General features: G+C 46.5%; 1 protein-coding gene across 3 annotated transcripts in view; it reads right to left on the minus strand.

The window, feature by feature from the left end:
* Positions 1-899: 899 nt before the first annotated feature.
* LOC118789477 (fidgetin-like) overlaps positions 900-21,823 on the minus strand; it is a 48,608-nt gene continuing 27,684 nt past the window's right edge. For 2 of the 3 annotated variants that reach the window (XM_036545916.1, XM_036545917.1), the window contains one exon: positions 900-3,250. In XM_036545916.1, the coding sequence (XP_036401809.1) occupies positions 1,041-3,250 (2,210 nt within the window). In that variant the 3' untranslated portion in view covers positions 900-1,040. Of the gene's footprint in view, positions 3,251-5,195; positions 5,212-21,823 lie in introns of those variants that run through there. The other variant, XM_036545919.1, reaches the window with a different exon arrangement.

Consider the following 21,823-nt stretch of genomic DNA (forward strand, 5'->3'; position numbering starts at 1 on the left):
GGCTGAGGTTTGGTATCACCATTTGATACACATTTTGGGAATTAGAGCAAAATAAAAACAAAACAAAACAAAATTGGGCCTCAATTCTGGCTGCATGTCAAATAAAATCTATGCTAACAATAAAAATTCTTCACTTTAATTCTTGGGGAAAAAAAAAAAAAAAAAAAAAAAAAAAACTTTACTATTGACTTTGTCCCGTCTCTCCAGAATATATCTGGTACATTCATCGTCATCATCTTGCCATTTCCTATCAAGCCTGTTGAGGTAAACCTATGTTTTCAGATCGTGTAAATTCAGAAGCCTTGCCTTACGCTCTCAGCAGTACGTAGTGCTTTCCACACAATCATATGAGGTACTGTACAAATCACAATCGCTTTCCTGAGTTTTTGCAGGCAGATCATTTAGAGGAAACGAAGATTACAGATTAGGGTCCTAGATTAGAGTTACCCTAAGCATCTTCTCCTGCTCCTGAATGACTCTGCAGAACAGACCCAGTTGAGGAATACTGTTGCTCTTTGCAATGGCAAAAATCAGACTGTCTCCTAAAACAGCAAAAAATTTCTAGTTTTAGTCTTGTGTTTGGAGTTAAAGCTCTTTATATTAGCACATGCCACCAATGTCGATTGTGAGGCAAACAAATAATAATACAAAATCATAAAGCACCACTTGAGGCACTTGATAGCAACAGAATCTCAAGAACAGCAGAATGATATATACACACACAAGGGCTCCCAGCCACTCCAAGCCGCCCCACTTGCACCTTTTGTAAGTGATGCTGGCTTCAGCAGTATCGAGCATCCCGAGAAGATTTCTGTGTCTGTCACTTGCAGATCACCGGCTCTCGGTATCTAAAGCGCAGTCCTTTCCAGTCTGTTCCGGCGCCTTCACGGGGTGCCACGGTTACCGCCGTCCGCTCTCCTCCACCGCAGTGAGAGGATCCTGTCCTTTCTCCCTCTTTCTTTCTAACGGGTTTTCCTGCCCGTTCTCGTATCTTCCTTTCTCTCGCTCCCTCTCTTTCTCTCTCTCTCCGTCCCTCTTTTTCATTGACCGCACCCGAATGTTTTGTTCCACTCCGTGTACGTGTCGAGTTCTTTCTGCGATATGCTGGGCTGCACTTTGCAAAGCGCGTTCTCGAAGTCCTGGTAGGTGACGGGCCGGATCTGGCCGGGCAGGATAGGTCCGAGCTCGGCGCCGGGCACGCCATGAAGCGGGCCCACCACCGCCTCCTGGCACAGCCGGGTCACGTCCAGCCCAGAGAAGCCCTCCGTCCGCTGGACCAGCAGTGCAACCTCCTTGTCGCTGAGGCAGTAGTTGTGCTGTGAGAGCAGCTGGCTGATTATCTGGTGTCTGGCTGTGCTGTCGGGCAGCGGCACGAACAGCCTCTTCATGAAGTAGCGTCGGAGGGACTCGTCGATGTCCTCGGGCTTGCTGGTGGAGCAGACCACCAGGACGTGGTCGTCGGCGGACGTCAGCACCGCGTCCAGCTGCATGAGGAGCTCGCTCTTGACGCGGTTGGTGGGACCGTCCTCTCCCGGCTGGGCCGCCAGCACCGCGTCCACCTCGCTGACGAACACCACGGCCGGCTGCCGGCAACGTGCCACCAGAAAGGAGGCCTGCACCACCTTCTCGCCCTCCCCCAGCCACTTGGTCACCAGGGCGGAGCCGCTGAGCCGGAGGAAGGTCGCCCCCAGCTGGCTGGCGATGCAGCGGGCCAGCAGTGTCCTGCCGGTTCCCTGAGGTCCGAAGAGGAGGATACTGCGAGGCAGGACCGCCAGGCCGCCGAACACGTCTGGCCTCAGCATGGGCCACAGCACCTCCTCCTTCACCGCGGCTTTGGCCAGCTCCAGGCCCGCGATGTCGCCCCAGTCCACCGGGGGGAGCTGCTGGACGATCTCAGCCATCACCAGCTCCACCAGACGGGGGTCGCTGTTCTTCAGCTGCTCCTCGGCGGGGTGGGCAGATGAGGTAGCTGAGCCTGGGGGGGCGGCGGCAGCGGCGGCGTGGGGGAGGTGCTGCCCTCGCTCGTCGCCGTGCTCGCCCATGACGGGGGACGTGAACTTCCCGAACGCCTCGCCGCCCGACCTGGCCCCACCCAGGGAGCCCTTGGCCGGGGCGAAGGACGGCGGCGTCATCGCCCTGCCCGACTGACCACCGAACTTCCTCTGCTGCTCTGAGGCCATCAGCTGCTTCGTCGGCTTAAACGCCAAAGACGCCGCCTCAGCACTTCTGTCAAAGCCGTTTCCGCGGCCCGCGTTTGAGGCGCCGCTGTCTGGCGGCCGGTACATTGGGCTCTGAGTCGAGCGCTGCTGGCTGTAGCTGAAATTTCCATAACTGGAGTCCATGTCTCCTTGCCCTGTCATGTAAAATGCTTTTCTTTTTAGAGAGTTGGCCGAGCTGCTGTTCAAAGGTGTGGGTGCGATCGGTGCAAGGTTATGTGACTGGTAGGTGTAGCCGGGGAGGGTAGAGGGAGGGAGGGGGGTGGGGGCGGCGATACCTGACGGTAAATATGCCGAGGGAGGGGGCGCCCCGCCAGGGCTATACCCGGGGGCCACGGCAGTCTGGGGGTGGTACCCCGCCGGGGGGTAGTTGTAGCCCGAGAGGTTGGGGGACCCGGTGTTGTAGCCGGGCACCAGCGTGGGGGGAGGGGGCGGAGGAGGGGGAGGAGGCGCCTGGAGGAGTCCCGCGCTGTGCAGGGGGGAAGGGTGTGGGGAGGGCAGGGCCGGGGCGGGCTGCCCGCTGTAGCCCGACTGCAGGTAGGAGCCGTTGTAACCCGCCACGTATTCCTGAGACGCCAGCCCCGAGTGCAAGCTGGCGCAGCTGCTGCTGGAGTAGCCAGCCTCCGCCAGGTTCGGCGACCCCCCCAGCCCGGCGGAGACATCGGCCGGTGCCCCGGCTTTGCTGGCCGGAATGACGTCGGGACCGCAGCTCATGGGGTAGACCCCCTCCTGCCAGGAGTCGCCCTCTGACTTCCTCCCGTTGGGGACGGGTGGGGCACCGTCGGGGTAGGAGCCCAGCAGGGCCCTCTCGCCCGAGCCCTCCAGGATGCCCGAGTACTTCTCGGCGTACTTCTTGAGGAGGTTGGAGGCGGTGAGCGCGGAGATGTCGTCATTGGCCCAGGCGTACTGGTAGGTGCGCTGCAGGTGGCCCCGGTAGGCCTCGGCTTTGTGAGCCGGGGACCGGGTGGTAGAGCTGACGTCAAAGTGCTGTTCAGCCCACTGGGCGTGCTCGGGGGTCCACTGCATCTTTATGCCTGAAATCCCAACAACAAAGAAACCATATTTAATATAATAATATTTTAGATTTATTTTTACCAGGGTGGGTTTTAAACTCGCCAAAGGCCTCCTTCACCGCAACACACTCCACATGAACAGACACCAAGAAAAGGTGAAATGCAGTGAGATTAGCGCTTCAGTAAATGACTATTCTATTGATCTCCCTACCTTAAAAAGGCAACTGATTCTGAGATACTCAGGCCAAGGGCAACTGCACAGAGGAAAACACTGAGCTTTTTTTTTTTTTTTGCAAGGGTCATTTGGTCTGTTGGTACTTAACACCTCCCCTGAAGCTTTTTTTTCAAATAGCTATTGACTTAATTGATCAAATCATCTTCCCACAAAAATAAGATGTAGCCGTCAGATAAAGACGTGGTGAATCGCTGAGAAGCTTTCAGGGGAGAATCAGGGGTGCCATTTAAAGACAGAGTTGGAATCTTCCAGAAGTGACAAGCAAAGCCTGGGTGCTCCTCCTGCCTCGGCCTTCTCGCCCGAGTAAGAGGCGCCTCTGACAGACGGCATCAGGGACGGCGCCGAGATTCGGGGACCTAGCACCTAGTTAGCGCACTGTAATGCACCCCGCGCAGAACAATGTGACACAGACATCGCGGGTCACTCTATAATCCAAGTCTCATCTAAAGCGGCCCGAGACGGTTTCAAATCTGCTCCGCGGAGTGCTGCAAAGCAATCTCCCGGGCAGCGCTCGGCTGCCTTCATCACTGCAAAGCCCCCACAGCCCGGCATGAATTACAACGGCCTCCCCTCAGCCTGCGGGAGCGGCGTCTGGCGGTAAGAAACACACAGGCCCCACTCGCCTCCGTATCAGTACACTCCTCTCCTCTGTCTCCGGGTCTCGACAGATACCATCCCGCTTAATCCCAGCCTTCATCTGCAAATGAGAGCGGCTGTGTATAAACCGTTGCCTCGGACACTGTCGTGCACGGTTTCCACGGCGCAGGATGGGGTGATCTGGCGGTGATCGCGTTTCGGGACACACTGAGGGGACACGGGTCACGCCGTGGTCGGGGCGTGGCACACGCACTCTGCTGCTGACGTGCAGCAGGAGCCTCAGTTACACCCCCTCTCTGTCACGCTGCGATGTGTCCACCGAATCGCCCGCCCCCGGCATGAACCGGGTGACGGAGGACAACGTAGGTGCAACCCAGCATCTGTCACCAGGCGACCGGCGTGTGCCACTGCTGACCCAACCTCCTCTCTCCCTGACACACTACCGCACACACACACACGCTCTCACACACACACACACACACACACACACACACACACACACACACACGCACACACAGACGCACGCGCACACACAGACGCACACGCACACACACACGCACGCGCACACACACACGCACGCGCACACACACGCACGCGCACACACACACGCATGCACACGTGTGCATACACACGCACACATGTGCATACACACGCACGCACGCATGCACGCACACACACTCACACACTCACAGACCTCTGTAGTGCAGTCCAGTGCAGGGCTCAGACATGGCGAATGCAGCACCGTGTTTGTTTGGTAACAGAGCAGCGTGCCGATTCCCACATGACTTCTTCCCAGCCGATAGCTGAGCCGGCGCTCCAGACTCCGGGAGCTAATTAGCAGGATGATGCTGCACTAATTGTGTTAATTTACAAGGTTTTAGTCAAAGACAATCTTGCCACGGCTGCCAGGCTGTCAGGCTTCCAAGCTAACGATTAAGAAAGGCAGAAGACAAAGAGCACAGTGATGAACACGCCACACACACACAAACTCCATCAATTACTGATAAATCAAAATCAGCCCCTGTAATACGCCCATCCCGTGGGGAGAACAGATGCCGGCTTAACCCTCTGAGTAAAAAAAAGCGCTTGCATCACTGACTCACTGATGCAACATCGGCTAGATGAGAGAGCTGCCAAATACTGCATTTCCAGAAATATACTTTTCCTGCTAAATTTTCATTTCAGAACACAGACATTAACTTTACTGCTTTACTTTACTAACTTTACTTTACTGACCCTGATCGGGAGTTTTTTCATTTCCACTGACATATTTTACACTGGCGTGCGGTTAACCAGCTAATAGTACTAAATAACCTTAAAATATTAAAGTGCAAAGAGAATAAAACAAGATCATGGGCATACAATATGACAGGCCAATGGATAAAACTAATTTAAATGAGCACATGATCCTTTTCTAATGCTAACTGTAATATCAAATAAATCAACAAAGTAATGCATTCATAACTTTATTTTGGATAAAGTGTTGATACTTATGCATACACTGACAAACAATTCTGAAATATTAGAGGCTGCTAGACATTGGATTAAATGTGGAGTATTTGATACAATCTTTACTCGTCATCTTCACGTGGCAAATGCACAAATGTGAAGTGTTGCATGGATTCTATAATAACGTCACCTGTCTTTCCTTCACACCAACTCACTCACCCTCCTGCATACATCAGGCGATGGAGAACTCCACTGTATCTGTGTTGCTGTGTTACGGCACTAATTAATCACAACATGCAGTAATGCACTTTTAAGGAGTAACTCCTGATTAACTGCTGAGCTTCCACAGGCTTCAAACAGAGCTTGCATTTCATTTTTATGGATTTTAATGAGCAGTTGGACACATTTAGATGCTTAACATTTCCTTTCAGTTGCATGGTGCAACTCGTAGAGTAGTTATGGGGTGGTATGGAGTTTCATCTCATACATAAAGACCACAAACTTCCCTCACTCCTCAAAGAAATGAGGACAGATTTGTTTTAAGGTGACTCAGGAGAGTCCAGTGGGTCTGTTCTAATACATCCTAATTATTTCATTTACACAGTACAAAATGATGATTCCCCTTGAATCACACTTCCACATCTCACTCCTGCAAATTACAATACATTTGCAGTAAATGGCTTCTTTTCTCTGTTCCACCTCATCTGCATAAAGGGCCACTTCGACCAATCGCAGAGGTGCTTCTGGCTGAGGGTACTTTACCAGGTGCAGTTCAGATCCCTGAGCATCAAAAGCTTAATGAAATGGAAACGGACCAAGACGGAGATGGGAAAAAAAAGACATTAAATAGAGCACAAGTGAGTCAGAAACCACTGATTTGTGGAGAGTGGCCGTGGTGAGAAAGAAGAGAGAGACAGAGAGAGGCATCCCTCCATCTCCGACAGAGGATGAGATGAGCTGGTGCTGTCTCTCTTACCACTTCACTCCACTGTAAAGATACACACACAAATACACACAACCAGTAAATAACTAGTTTCGGTAAAGACCCTTGCTTTGAGAGATGGACTACAGTCCCACAGACCTCATTTTACAGCTTCTAAAACATTCAGAACAGACCATAATGCAGGAGATGAAATAACCACAGGCCCTTTCTGTATAAAACCGTGTCTGACTGACCGCTCCACATGGTTGGAATGTGGAAGGACCATGCCCGGTCAGCCGCTAAGGCCCGATTCCCACCTGAGACGCGATTACAAACGTATTGGAGACAATTAGAGAATATAAGGGTCTGTGGCAAAAAATCCATTCTGCCCTCTCTTCACAGCAGCGGGCAGTCAGTCATCTGCTGAAAACACTTCCTGCCTGCGCTAAAGAATCCACAAACTAACTCTTCATGTTGTGCTGGGCTTGCTCAAGGGAGCAAGGTTCAGCATTCTGCAGAAAAAAACCACAGAGCTGGCATGCTGGCTGAGAGAGAGAGAGAGAGGGGGGGGGGGGAGGGGGAGGGAGAGAGAGAGATAGAGGGAGAGAGAGAGAGACAGAGAGAGAGACAGAGAGAGAGAGACAGAGAGAGAGAGACAGAGAGAGAGAGGGAGAGAGAGACAGAGAGAGAGAGGGAGAGAGAGAGAGACAGAGAGAGAGAGGGAGAGAGAGAGAGACAGAGAGAGAGAGGGAGAGAGAGACAGAGAGAGAGAGAGAGCAAGAGGGTGTGAGTGAAAGGGAGAGCTCTAGCTGGGAGTGGGGGTATTTGAGGGAGGGAAAGAAGCATATTCAGAGATGCAGTTAGTCAGGTATCGAAACACACACCTGTTCAAAAACACATGCTAGCACAGACACAAGCACACGCACACATGCACACTCAGGATACACATAAACATGTAAACACACATGCGTGCACACACACACATACACACACACGCACACATAAACACATGCAGTCAGGATACATATAAACACGCACACACACTGTGCTCACTCACGCACTCGCGCACACACACACACACACACACACACACACATCTGAAAACAAATATGCAATTTTCTTCCTCCACATTTGCTGTGGTGTAATTAGTGAATGTTCCATTAGTGGATTTTTTTCCTCATTGGCTCCAGGGCTTAAGCTCAAATTGCACTGATTAGCAACTCTCGGGGCCCTGAAAAGGTCTTTGTGTGATTCAGCCTTATCCAGCGGTCAACATTTCAAGCCAGAAGCCTCAAAAACCAGCATCTACAGCTATTCAAGCAACAACAGATTCACGTTTTCATTCCTTATATTTTAGAGAATATACTCTATCCGCACAGGTAACTAACAAAGCGCAGACACCACAAACACCGGGATTTTTTTTAAATTTTAAATTCGACTCAGAGCAGTTGTGATTCCTAACGCTGATTAGATGAACGCTGATCCTTGGCCTCAGAGTTCACCACCTAAAACAACACTTGGCGCTGCCTAAGGCGCGAAAACATGAGGATTACACTCATTCAAAATGACAGTCTGAATTCCAACTTTTACAACTGCCATCAACATGTGTTAGTCATCACACCCGGCTAATATGGAGCTGTGAAGCAGGACTTTAAGAAAAGCAGCTAGCAAACTTCACTTAATTCTAGGTACTTTCTATTTACTTATTTTATTCCATATATGGCTGGTAGTATCTTATGAATTAACTGCCACTGGCAAAACTAACCAACCCAACAAAACATTAACCCACTTAAAATAAGACTTTTAAAAATATTTTTCATATCCTCAAAATATATGTCCACATATAAATAAAAAATAAACATAAATAGCTGTGTTTATTAGACTTGTTAATTATGGGTTACTGTATTCTCTAATATGGGTAAAAAATAAATTTACTCAATTGTAACATCACATCACCCTAGAACCAATATATATTAGAATATATTATACAGCACTATGGCAATCAAATAAAACATGATACAGAAATATAAACAACATACAAGTGTTCTTTAAAATGTACAAAACAAACATTTGTGGCTTGATCATTTGATAGCTTCACAAATATTAAATCATAAGAAATCATAAAAGCTTTATTCAGTTTGGCTTCAGAATGTACAATGTGACAAAACTTACATCTTTAAAGGCAATGGAAATCGTGACAAGGAGATGGTCAATTAAAACACTTAAAAAGCCACCTCACTACCGGCGACTTAAAAAAAAAAAACCGCTTTGTATTGCATTTAATTTGTATTGCATGTAATTTCTGTTAGTGCAGTCATCACCAAAGCAGCAAGAGAAACGGAGAAGCTGACCTTTTTGAGAACTATTAATCTCGGTGGCCTTTGCTGTTTTTAAGCAAACACGACTGCGCCTCCGCTCTGTCCAGCCAATTTCCCAGTGCGTAAATTGGACTGCCGCTTGCACAGTTCTCTATTCATTACTGTGCTGTAGAGAAGAAGCATAGAGGTGGCGGTGAGGTTTTTTTTTTGTGTGCAATGCCTTCCAGCACGATTCCCAAGAATCAAGGCACAAATCCCCCCCCCCTTTTTTGGGGGGGGGGGGGGGGGGGTGAGCTGTCGTAATTGAAACGTGGGCTAATCAGACTCATTACTGTTTTCAGCAATTTGCCCCACCAAAGATGCTTATTAGGTAACTGTGTTTAATAAAGCGGTCTTTAGAAAAATAACTGTAATGAGCTCTTTAAAGTCAGTCTTCGGCGTGATTATGCGCTGGAAGTGTTTGCTGCACCGCAGCAGACTGCTGCGTTTAGTAATGTCATAATTAAGCCGTGAGCGAGCCGGGCTTCCCTCTCCGCGCCGCAAGCAGCGGGCTGAAGCGGGGAAAAACGCGTCTGTCTTCAGAACGGAGCGAAAAATACGTGTAATTACTGATCATTACAGCGCTGGGATTTTCATCAGCCGATGTAAACATTATTATGAGAGCTTTTCATTTTAGATTGTACCCGGGCATGCCGGAGAGCCTCTTTTGACAACAGAGATGTTATTTAAATAAAGTGCAACGTACACAACTAGACAGGCACAGCGTTTAGGGACGAAAACTCAAACACATATTCATACCATAATTAACTTGAAATATTTCAAGGGAAAAACACCTAATTCAATATGCAATGGGAATCTGTCGGCTGGAGCCGATTCATCTTCCACATCGAGTTAGAGCCATTTAGACTTAATGTGGAAATCTACACGGTAGTCATTCAAACAGATCTTAAGAACAGGAGCCTCTATTTAACCCCTAATTGGTCACATACGGGAGCACGTGTCACTGTCTTTTTCGCTGTTCTGATCCGTCCATCCTGCGGCCCGACGCGTCACTGTGATGCTGGAGATGATCAGAGACCTGCAGCCGTGGCGTGACTGCGTTTCTGTCAGCATTCAAACGAACCAACACACAGCAAGTGACAACCCGGGTACCATCACGCCAAATAACGCAGCAAACCTGCCGCAGTCACATAGTTCTGTACTGCAAAAATATTTTAATTAAGCACTCTAAATACAATTAATTAACTAATTAGCCTTAAATGAGTGTCAGACCACAGTCCACATCATTTCAGTGTTATGGTTAATTGACTGAACTTAAGCGCTATCAAATATTTGCACTTCATTTTAATGTGCTGCAGAATTTGCACTCAAATTTTCTGTAATAAAGAAAATGGTTATAGATTTTGGGTAAGATTAATTTAAAATCAGGCCATTTATTAAACTATCATAAGCCGTGCAGCGCCTGCCAAATCATGAGTGTTCTGGGTTACACCTCAAAGGTAGCGGAACAAATGAAGTTAGATTTTGAAGCATTTGTTTAAATTTCAGTCGTATGTAAATGTGACTTGAAAATGATACTTTTGATGAGGCAGCCCGCAAATTTTAAACATTCTGCTACACTGTCAACGCTGCTGTCTGTCCGTGCACTTCAAGGTCTCCTTTGGATTTTTTTTCAACGTTACAACCAATAGCTGTCATTCCGTTGACGTCCTCTAAAATGCATCGGGAAAAAAAGGGAAAAGTCCCTAAACGCAATTTTGACAAACTCATTTGTTCTTAGGGTTCTGCGTTTTTCCCCCTTGCAGTCGACTGTCCTTTTCTTTTCAGAAACTCAAAATAAAAACAAGCGCCGCTCTCCGTTTGAAGAGCTCGATTAAATTCCACCCGCTATTCGCTCGCTTATCAAGAGGACAAACTAGAACATTAAACAATGTTTGGAGCACTGGCTGGCTGTGGGCAGAGCCGCTAATGGCATTCAAAATAATCTTCACAGGAAGAGTAGCTAATGCGCTGTAACAAACACAAAAGCAGGCATAATTCTAGGTTTGAGCGCAGAAAGACTTCATTTCAATCCAAAGGATAACTCCGAGTACTCGGTGGAACAAAAGCTGAGTGGTTGAGTGGTTAGTAACCTTAGGAAGCTGGAAACTTGTAATTCAAACAATTATGTGAGGTTGTCTGACAACTCTCAGTGGGGAAAGTAATTAAAAATAACATCTGTCTACAGAAGACAAAACATTATGTCACGATTTTTTTTTTTATTTGGGGATAAAAAAATAAAAACATTCGAGGTTTTCATCGTGCAACCTGAGTATGTATTACACACGCAAAACCAAAAATAAAGAAGTAAAAATTGCATTTGGAGGGTCATGCAGAGTTTTCACCAGTGGTGCAATTTGCAGTGTTAAATTAGACGTCTTATTCACCATTACACAATTCTGATCTGAGGATGGTATCATTTCAGAAGGATACAGAAAAACAAATTCATTACATGTAGTCTTTTGCTTTGCTGGAGGGAAAAACAAGATGCTAGATACATGCATAGCGCCCAGTGTGAATGCTTTTCATGAACAACTGTCCTGCATGGTCTTCCCTTACTGACCTTATACATATTAATCACTGTGGAAGAGAACTTCCTTTCCATATGTTGTTTCTGTGCCCTTGTGTGGAAGCCTGCTAGAACTTATAGTAAAGTCTCTTCAGAAAACAGATCTCCGATTAAAATTTCCTCACCTTTTTGTAAAAATGTTTCATGATTGTTATGAACAACAGATTCCTCCACAAATGTTCAGGACTGAGCAATTCAGAGCAGTAAAGCCACTGCTCAACCGCCACCTGTCACAATAAGGATAAGACAACACTGACACACTGCGCGTTCCCAGAGCGGATCTAACCAAAGTGATCACTACAACATTCAAGGATTTCTCAGTGGAACACGGTAAATGCTTGCACAGCTAAGCCTTTTCAACTCTGATAGAATGGTCATCAGTGAGTTATGTAAAAATCAAAATGCACCTGGCATGGTTCTATGAACAAGGGAGAGCATTTGCTTGGATGTACCAAGCCTTTTAAAGGTTTGGCATGTGCTCGGTACGTCTCTTCAAACATGTTCTTTGGGCTTTCCTTGCAAATAATTTGCTCGCTTTACCTCTAAAACCTTTATTTCATGTTCTCATCAGAAGTAGACGTGAAGCATCAGCAGAGTATCATGCCCTATCCTAGTTCAGGAGACAGGCCCAGGTATTCTACACCAGTGTGACCATAAGAGCCGGATCTCCGCCGGTCTGGTGCAGACAGAAAGGAGACTGGCATTATCTCACACGTCACAGGCCACCGAAGTGGCCCACCCGTCACTCAGCGGCTCACTTTCCCACGACAAGACTCACCGTTTCTAATGGCGGTAATATTCACAACGCTGTCCTCAGACAGGACACTGCACATGTGTGTTGCCCGCAGTGACAGAACTATAATCATTTCCATCTGGTAAACACTCATTGGCTGTTTTTTTTTTTTTTTTTTTTTTTTTTTAAACTTGATCCATCCTTCACTGATAGAGCAGTCTGCTTCCTTCACCTGGATGCTCTCACAGGAACACTGACAAGTGTCTGGCTGTGACATTTTCCCCAGCCTGTCTGTGGTTACTAAAGCACACTCTCTGAAAACACATGAAACATGTGGTGTGCGTGTGTGTGTGTGTGTGTGTGTGTCTGTCTCTATGTCTGTGTGTGTGTGTATGCAAGTATGCGTGCATGTGTCTGTGTGTGTATGTGCGTGTGCATGGGTATGTGTATGTATATGTGTGTGTATATGTGTGCGTGTGTCTGTCCGTGTGTGCGTGTGTGTGTGTGTGCGTGCGTGTGTGTGTGTGTGCGTGTGTCTGTCCGTGTATGTATGTATGTATGTATGTATGTATGTATGTGTGTGCGTGTGTGCGTGTGTGTGTGCGCGTGCGTGCGTGCGTGCGTGTGTGTCTGTCCGTGTATGTATGTGTGTGTGTGTGTGTGCGTGTGTGTGCGCGTGCGTGCGTGTGTGTCTGTCCGTGTATGTATGTGTGTGTGTGTGTGTGTGTGTGCGCGTGCGTGCGTGTGTGTCTGTCCGTGTATGTGTGTGTGTGTGTGTGTGTGTGTGTGTGTCCGTGTGTGTGTGCGTGTGTGTGTCCGTGTGTGTGTGCGTGTGTGTGTCCGTGTGTGTGTGTGCGTGTGTGTGTGTGTGTGTGTCCGTGTGTGCGTGTGCGTGTGTGTCTGTCCGTGTGTGCGTGTGTGTGTGTGTGTGTCTGTCCGTGTGTGTGTGTGTGTGTCTGTCCGTGTGTGCGTGTGTGTCTGTCCGTGTGTGCGTGTGTGTGCGTGTGTGCGTGTGTGCGTGTCTGTGTGCGTGTGCGTGTGCCTGTGTGTCTGTGTGCGTGTGTGTGTGTCTGTCCGTGTGTGCGTGTGTGTGTGTCTGTCCGTGTGTGTGTGTGTGTGTGTCTGTGTGTGTGTGTCTGTGTGTGTGTGTGTCCGTGTGTGTGTGTGTGTCTGTGTGTGTGTGTCCGTGTGTGTGTGTGTGTCTGTGTGTGTCCGTGTGTGTGTGTGTGTCCGTGTGTGTGTGTGTGTCTGTGTGTGTGTGTGTCTGTCTGTCTGTGTGTGTCTGTCTGTCTGTGTGTGTCTGTCTGTCTGTGTGTGTCTGTCTGTCTGTGTGTGTCTGTGTGTGTGTCTGTCTGTCTGTGTGTCTGTGTGTGTGTGTGACACCATTCAGGTGCCCACTTTTCTACTGAGTGGATACCTGAATGAGAACAGACAGAGCCATGAGAGAATGAAAACTCTATCATGTGCTTTTACATCTCAAACATTGAATTCCATACCAGCCGTGCAGTCACAGCCGTGTTACGCCTTTGCTCCGTTACTGAAAAGGTCTTCACTGCAAAGTTCCCCCGCTTTTAGCACATGGATTCAAACGTATTCACCCCCTTGAAAAAGCATGAACACTTGATTCATTCAATAGAGTGAACGTGAAAGCACTCCATTTTCTGCATGAATAACTAAAAGTCTGTAATCTAGATGTATTTTGCCCAATGGCATATTTATCTTTGTTTTACAGTTTATCAAAGGAATGAATGTCTGTGGAGGTCATTGTTATTACATTGTAAAAAATGTAAATTGAAGCCCAACATCACCTTGTTTGCACTTGCCACACAATGCCCACAGTGGATGTTAAAAGAAACTTATGGAACGAACCTCAGAGAAAGTCTGAAAATTTTAGGTTCACTGGCCTCCACAAGTTGGGTGGTGGCTATAAAAAAAAAAAACAAAACAACCAAAAAAAGCTGCCAGTTTCTACTTTAGTGTCCAAAAAATTTCAAGGCTACTGCTGCTTCCACGCTTTGTGGTCAATTTAAGGATGTTCTCCTAGCTGAAAGGATCGGGGCAAAAATAAAAAAACATTTTGTGTTGCAGAAATCATCATTCCTTCTTTTTAATATGTAGGTGGACTTATGTTTTTCCAAGGTCCAGTCCTTGGGCCATTTTCAGAATCAAGGGAACAATGGATTCATATTCATACTATGGAACAACAGCTAAAATTCTGGCTCCATGTGCTAATAAGCTGAAGGCTGGTATAAAAAAGGTCAATCCAGCATGCTAATGGCCAAAACAAGGCCAGTCCACCAAGAAATACTTCAGCTAACAGTAAATCTAGATTCTGTGCTGGTCATCAGAAATGCCCGAAAGCCGGATCTGATAGGACGTTTGTGGTTCAAAGCGAAGAACGCGGGTTCACAAGGGAAAAACGGAGAACTCTGAAGAAGCTGGAGGAATCTGTGAGGAGAAGCTGAGGGGAAAAAGGGAACAGCCCCCAGTGATCGGCTGGAATCTCATAAAAGACTACAGGAAGAGTCTTCTCTGTTGCATCAAAGCCAAAGGAGCATACACAAAATAAGAACAGTGGGGTCATGAATAAAACTGTCTGTTTTTTTTTTGGGTGGGGTGTGTGTGTGTGTGGGGGGGGGGGGGGACATGCTTGCGGTCTGAACAGACCATAGTATTAACATATAACTATGAATATTTTTATGTGATAAAAGTACTGAATGTATCTGTTTTTTTTATCATTGGGAAATGTATGTTCAGATCCATGTGACCTCAGCATGGCAGCGATGGTGGTGTATTTGGTTTAGCATAGTTTCTGGGGGTATGTCATAATGGGGTCTTGTGGCAAAAATGTGCAGCATTTTGCCTCTTTTAGTCAAGGATGATTGTTTTGACAAGTTTGTTTCAAGTCCATTTGCAATGTTTTTAGTGTTACAAGATGTCTAATGAATCTCTAATTCCGGTTTACAGTTATCAGTGAAAATTAGCCATTAGTTAGGATGTCACTTACAAGTGCATTTGTGTGAAACCGATAACAGCTGGCTTCATTGTGATTAGTTTCTCAGTTTCTGCCCATCATCTACAATTCAATTTTAAGTTACCAAGCTTCTGAGTAGCACAGTTAGCTAGCTACAAGTAACATCAGAAGCATTCCAAACTGAATACCTAAAGCAGCCACCATCTCCCCCAGGGCCAAACGCCTTCTTTCGTGTTAGCTATATCTGGATCGCTCTCTCCACCTTGAGAAAAAAGATCAAGGTCTCTTTTTATGTTTTGATATTGTGTTTACATTTGCTGCTAAAACTACTGCTACCTTATCATAGTTATTTTGAGGGAGTACAAATAAATACCTCCAATGCATAGCTAGCCTTGCTGGCTCTCCCCTAGTGGATGAGAAGTGTACTCCGCTTTGAAAGGTGCAGCCACTTGAGACTGTAATTTAAGTAGAATGACTGAACCACATGGGACCAGTATTGTTATGTCAAAAAAAAACACATTCTGTGAATGCAGATATTTATATTGAATACATAACAGCCTTTAAGTGCCTGGCTTTTGGGCTTCACAAACAAACCCCAAATTAGTCCAATGGGAGGCACTCCAAAGTCAGCAATTTAGTTTTTTTTAAATTTGACTTTAGTCTAAAACAACACTCTAGAACCATATATCTTACAAACCACATATTCACAAACATGATCTGCATCTTAAAATCCCACCCTCAGAACAGAGTAACTATTGAGCTAACACCCAGAAGCGTGGAAAACTTGACCTATAGCAAATCTTAGCCACATGTGTGTCTGAAAATATTCCAATGTCAGGCTCCACGAGTGTATCAGAGATGTCCCCAAACCTCTCAGTTTGGGCACTTAATTTAATCAACTACATTTTAAGTGACAGTAGAAATAGATGGAATACATGTATCACACAAAATTAAAAATTAAATGGTACATGCTGCCACTGAGAATTCTTCTTCAGGAAATGCAAAAAGCAGTTCCATTGTGACTAGCAACACAGGACCAGAAACAGTGAGAGCACCCACTAGCCTTGCAAAGGAAGCCTTTCCCTAAGCCTCAACAGTCTGAATAAGTAACATGAGATAATTACCGACTGAACAACCCAAGACGTTATGTCTACAATGCACATTTATTGTGGCAATTATAAATCATTATAAACATGGCACTTTCTGATATTAAGTGCCTGCTAAGTACAGTAGATGCATCATATTTCAAGAGCAGGCAATGCACAGAAGCACAGACAGCAGAGAGAGTAATGGCTACCCATTACCTTATATTGCTTGCAATAATAATTTTCAAGTGTCTCATTCGAGAAAGAATCATTTATTAGATGCTTGGAACAAAGGCGTTCATATATAATCCAAAGTGAGCATTTAAAGGTCATTACCAGAGCTGAGGTCACAGCTGTGGGTGCCCTCAGTTTTCGGTGTCATGTTCAAACTTTCATCCACTAAGCACAAAGCAATACGACAAAATACATACACCATGAAGCCTTACATTTGTCCTGTCAGAGACGTGCTGGTAAGACATGAGAACACTATGGTGAATTTGATGATTCACAAAGTTTATGTAAACCTGACCCTTTCATTCTTTAAATAAGATGCAGGTGCCAATGATGCATATTTAACTCAGAGTTGATGCCTCCACAGATTCAGAATTTTATTTTTACATGATGAAACTTGACAGAGACAGAAAGACAGACAGACACACACGGACGCACACAGCCAGAGGCAGCCGATAACGCACACATGCCACAGGAGGAAAGAAAGAAATTCATTCATAAAACACACAGCAACCCTACGAGCTTTTGTCTTAAAACTGTTTCTCATGCAGTTTTGCTGCGGTACCCCCCCCCGCAGTCTCCCCCCCCCCCCCCCCCCCCGTGGAGGCGTTATTCACGCTGAGCGCCACTGGGCTCGGAAACGCTGATGAATGCGAGCGGATGTCAACATGCCGCACGCCTGTCCGTCACCAGCCGGCTCGCCCCTCACTGCTCGGTGTGGCGGAAAGCAGAAGCCAGCGATGGACTCACAGATACAGAGAGTGCCGACGCGCACCCATCCCCAGCGATTAGGACGTCAGGAGCGCTTAAACTCCGCTGACACCGCCGATGACATTACACGCGCGGCCCCGGGGGAACGGGAGGGGTCCGCGTGTCGAGAGTCGTGCTAGCCGCTAATGATGGCCGCCCGCATTAAACTGACAAAACTGACAATTTCCCCAAAATTAAAAGGCGGAGGGGTCAGGGAGGGAGTCAACGACATACCCTCCAAAAGTGAAGTTGCCAGAGATTTGAGATCAGAAAAAAATGTCCCCCATTGCCAGCAGAACCTGTCAGGACTACAAAGCAGGACCAGCTGAAATACCAACGCAAGCCATGATGGGCAGCCCCGTCTGTTTAGGCCATTATAGGGAGAAGTCAGGACCGCACACACTTCACGCTGGTCACTCTTATCTACTGTCTTATCTAATGTATTTTTCAATCATATTATTGCATAAAACGCTCTAGAGCTGTACTGAACACTCACACATGAAGTTTTTTCCCCCTCTTCATCTAATCCTTTCTCCACAGCTGGTTGCATTACATTTTATTTTATTAATAACACGGCCTACAGAGTGTGTGTTGTGTACCCTGTGGTGCACAAATTTCAGGAGATGAAGATACTGGGAGCATTCACACTTAGCGCACATGCACAACAGACAATGATCTGACCAGTCTTGGCAGCAGGGGGGGGGGCCTGAACACTAGTAAACTAGGCTTCCTGCTAGAAATGTTTTTCACTGTATGTAACCAAAACAAATTGCTATTTATGTATCCCACTGCTATAGGGGAAGAGCCTGTCTTACAAAAAAGCACTTTCAGTAGCTAGCATTGCAACATTGCCTACACCATCGGCACAACTGTATAGTTGACTGAATTGTTAGTAAAACAATAATAATTTAGTACTTAAACTGACCAAAGCGTTTTAGCTGGACGATAACATCATGAACTGTGATTATAGACAGAAGCCCCCACCCCTGGCCCACAGACAGGTACTCCACGGGGCACTCTATAATGACACATAGGTGAAGCCCTTTCTTGCAGTTGCAAGAAAGATTTTTTTGTTGTCTGTGGCCAGTACTTTGCATGTAATACTCTGATACGTGTACGTCATGTAGAACAACAAAGACACAGAAAGACAAATGGCATCATGGGAAAATGATAACATTACGATTTCTTCATCCTCGGCCTCTGTCCAATGTAACCACAACACTCACACACTCTGGGGGGTTTTTGAGCAAACAATGGACTCAGTACCGACTTCAAGCATTTCCAAGAATTTTAAAAAAGGCAAAATTTTGTTGGAATTTGTGGCCTTGAGTTTACGGACAAAGTTCAGCACTCTCAGACTGAAAGACTTTGGTCTTTATCCATGCACTGCTCATTGTGTTGCTTAGAGGAGTACTTCAGTGTACCTACCCCGCAAATGAATCATCATCATGCATACCAATCTCATTTCTCATATGCATTTTTATCCAGCCAGAAAGGATGATGTGATTCATGTGGAACACGTAGGAACACATCCATAGTTGGTGCAGTACGGGCTAAATTTCATCACTCCAGCACACACGATCCTTATGCTGTCTGAACACTCTCCTGCTGAATCGCTAACCTATGCTAATGAGACAGACACAAACAAGTGGACAACATGTGACTTTCACAGATCAAGAAATCCATACCCAGCATTTAACACAAGGGCAAACTGCATCTGCACTGCATAATGTCACCAACACACACAGATAAAAACCTTTCAGTAATTTCCTGTCAAACTAAATATGTATATACAAACAAAAAAAGGCATTTTACAGTTGATGTTTTTGTACGGTCTGTTTCAATGTCGGCTGAAATGACATCAGAAAATTCATCTGCATTCTTTCACTGACTGTAAAATATGCTAGGACTAGCTTACAAACCCAGCACACTGGATTCCTTGAATAATTCATTTGGAGATGTCATGAGATTGCCTCCGTTGCATTTACTGAGAGTTAGATTTAAATGTTCAGACTCAATTCAAACTGTTACAAATACATTATATTTTATGTAAGAGCCTTGTTATGTGGCCATTCCAGCCTTTCATCTCTGAAAGAGAGCACAGACCACCATTAATATTCTGCTCGCAGAAATGTGGCATCTTTCATGACAATGCGATCCCTTTCTGGGAGTCCAGCACAAATCGGGGGGTAGCCTGGAAGGGCATTTTGTCAGTAATGGCTGGACAATATCAACTTAAAGAAAGACATGATGCACTTACTTTAAGGGTACAAATATCTAACAAACATTGTACAAGCTTGAGCACAGTTTCACACCTTAGCTTTTAAATTCCCAATTTAAGGCACCCCTTTTGCCTTGACCATTAGTCAGTGTTCAGAGAATCACCCACCCCCCATCCCCCACACTAAAGGTCTGCCTGAGAGCTTCGATTTCATTACCATATGGACAGACAACCTACCAAAATGACCGTTACTCTCAGACAGTTATTGCGTCTCAGAAAAATGCCACAAACTGTCCTGTGCAACCAAGACTCAATGCTTGTTTTAACTTTTCATCAAAAAAGCCAAAATGCAAACGATGATAAAGTTATTACAACACAAAAAAAAATTACTGGCAAACTACAATTTCCCTTGCGTCAATGCAAAACCTAAAGGCAAGAATAAGCAGACACTACCACCTACAAATAAACTTGCGAAACGACATAATGCGATCATAACGTAATGTGATACTCCACCTGACAAGAATAATGAGCAATCAATAAGGCCCCTAACTGTGTTAGGGAACGTGCTGAGAAGCAGGCCTCTACCATTAACAGCTCCCAGTCTACAGCAGAGAGCTCTCACGGCTAACAGAACCGGCCCGGGGAAACCGGAACGCGCTGCCTGCTACATTACTGATGCCTCCTCTCTGATCATACGTACTGGTGATGGAGTGAGTGAAATGCTGTGCAGCTTCACCAGTGAAATGAGCAAGACGTCTGTCCGCTGTAATAATCATAGTGCACGCGCCCTCATTGGCTTGTCCAGCTTCTGGTCCAACTTGAGCTGGTTGTCAGGAAAACGTTACCGTTACATTTCGACATGTTCAGTCCGACTATGTCTAGGTATTCTGACGAAGTTTGCCGATCACTTGGTGTAACTACAAGGTGTGACCAAAAAGTCAGGAGCAGAGGTCTGTTTCTGATGGTAGGGAATAACTCACCCCCCCCCCCACAAAAAACCCCTCCCACTATTTATGATGTTTCAATCCTGCTGAGATGTTTTGACACCACTAGACATATCACAAAGAAAAGGTTGTATTGGAATGTTATCTGGTCTGCGAAATGTACCGCTTCCAGTAGAATAATTTCTCTGTTCAGCCCCTAACAGAACAGGATGTACATAAATTCCATAAGAAATACACTTTAGATTTGCTTCTCCCAGGTCTGAGATCTCAGCTACACATGTAGTGTCAGGGGAACTATGCTGATTTCCAAGGCCCAGGCGAGTGCAAGGAGGGTGTTTAAAGATTGCGACGTGGTTGCGTTTGAAAGTGTTTTTTAAGGCAGGGTGCGCTTGAAGGCCACCGCAGGGCCTAGAGAACACCAACTGTCTGCGCCTGCCTTTTTTTTTTCCCCACATTTGATACAGTTAACCCTGGGGGTGTAGGGAGGCATTTGTGAGGCATCATTGTTCTGTCCAAATGCTGATCATTAAGCCGTGACTCCAGAGGCCGGGAGAAAGACGGCAGCCAATCTCCTCCCTAAAAGCTGGGGAGCTCGCAGACATGGCCCGGCTCCATCTCGCTCTGTCAGAGAGGGCAGAGCGGAGCGAGGAGATACATCTGCTGGTGTCTGCAGCTCATCTCAACAGAGCCCAACAGCACTCCTCCCAACAGCGACTGTCATTACGTCTCTGAGCCAATCAGATATATCATAAGGACGGCACGCAACGGTTGGCGGAATGAGATTACCGGTCAGCGTTCTGCACATAACACTGACAAACAATCAGCTGCGAATTGCGCTTGCGGGCCGAACTGAGTACCCCAGCCTCTTAATCTGCAAGAGCAATGAAATTCAGAGTAATCCCGCTAACACTACTCCTGTCATTATACCATTAAATTTGCTTAGCAGACACCCTCATCCGGAGTGACTACACAGCTCACAGTTTTCACATTACCCACTTATACAGCTGGATGTTTACTGAGGCAATTCAGGGTTAAGTACTTTGCCCAAGGGTACAGCAGCATCGGCCCACCCGGGAATACAGTCTGAAACATCTGGGTTACTACATACCACTGAGATTCACTGCAGCATCTGTATGCTGGTCCCTCTGGATAAGAGCATCTGCTGAATAACTACATGTAAAAGTAGATGTAAATGTGATGATGACGGGTGCTGATCACGGCAGTGGGCTGAGATGTTTACTCGTGGCTGGTCTTTACAGAGTACTCTGGCTTCTTAAACCGCGGTGCGCCGGGATTCGCGGAGGGCGGCTCTGTGGGGCTCTGTGACCGCGGTTCTGCGGGCGGGTATCCCGGCCCCCGCGGGAACACTTACTCACTTCAAGGGAGTGGAGCAGGAGCCCGTGACCTGCCGGATGTGGGCTTGCTGACCAAAAATCTACTTCTTCAAAACGCGCACAAGCGAAAAAAAAAAAAAAAAAAACCATCCTGGCGAGGACGTGTCCGCTGAGAATACCCAAGCAAAGAGGA

The sequence above is a fragment of the Megalops cyprinoides genome, chromosome 14, assembly GCF_013368585.1.
Source record: "Megalops cyprinoides isolate fMegCyp1 chromosome 14, fMegCyp1.pri, whole genome shotgun sequence".
Taxonomy (NCBI): domain Eukaryota; kingdom Metazoa; phylum Chordata; class Actinopteri; order Elopiformes; family Megalopidae; genus Megalops; species Megalops cyprinoides.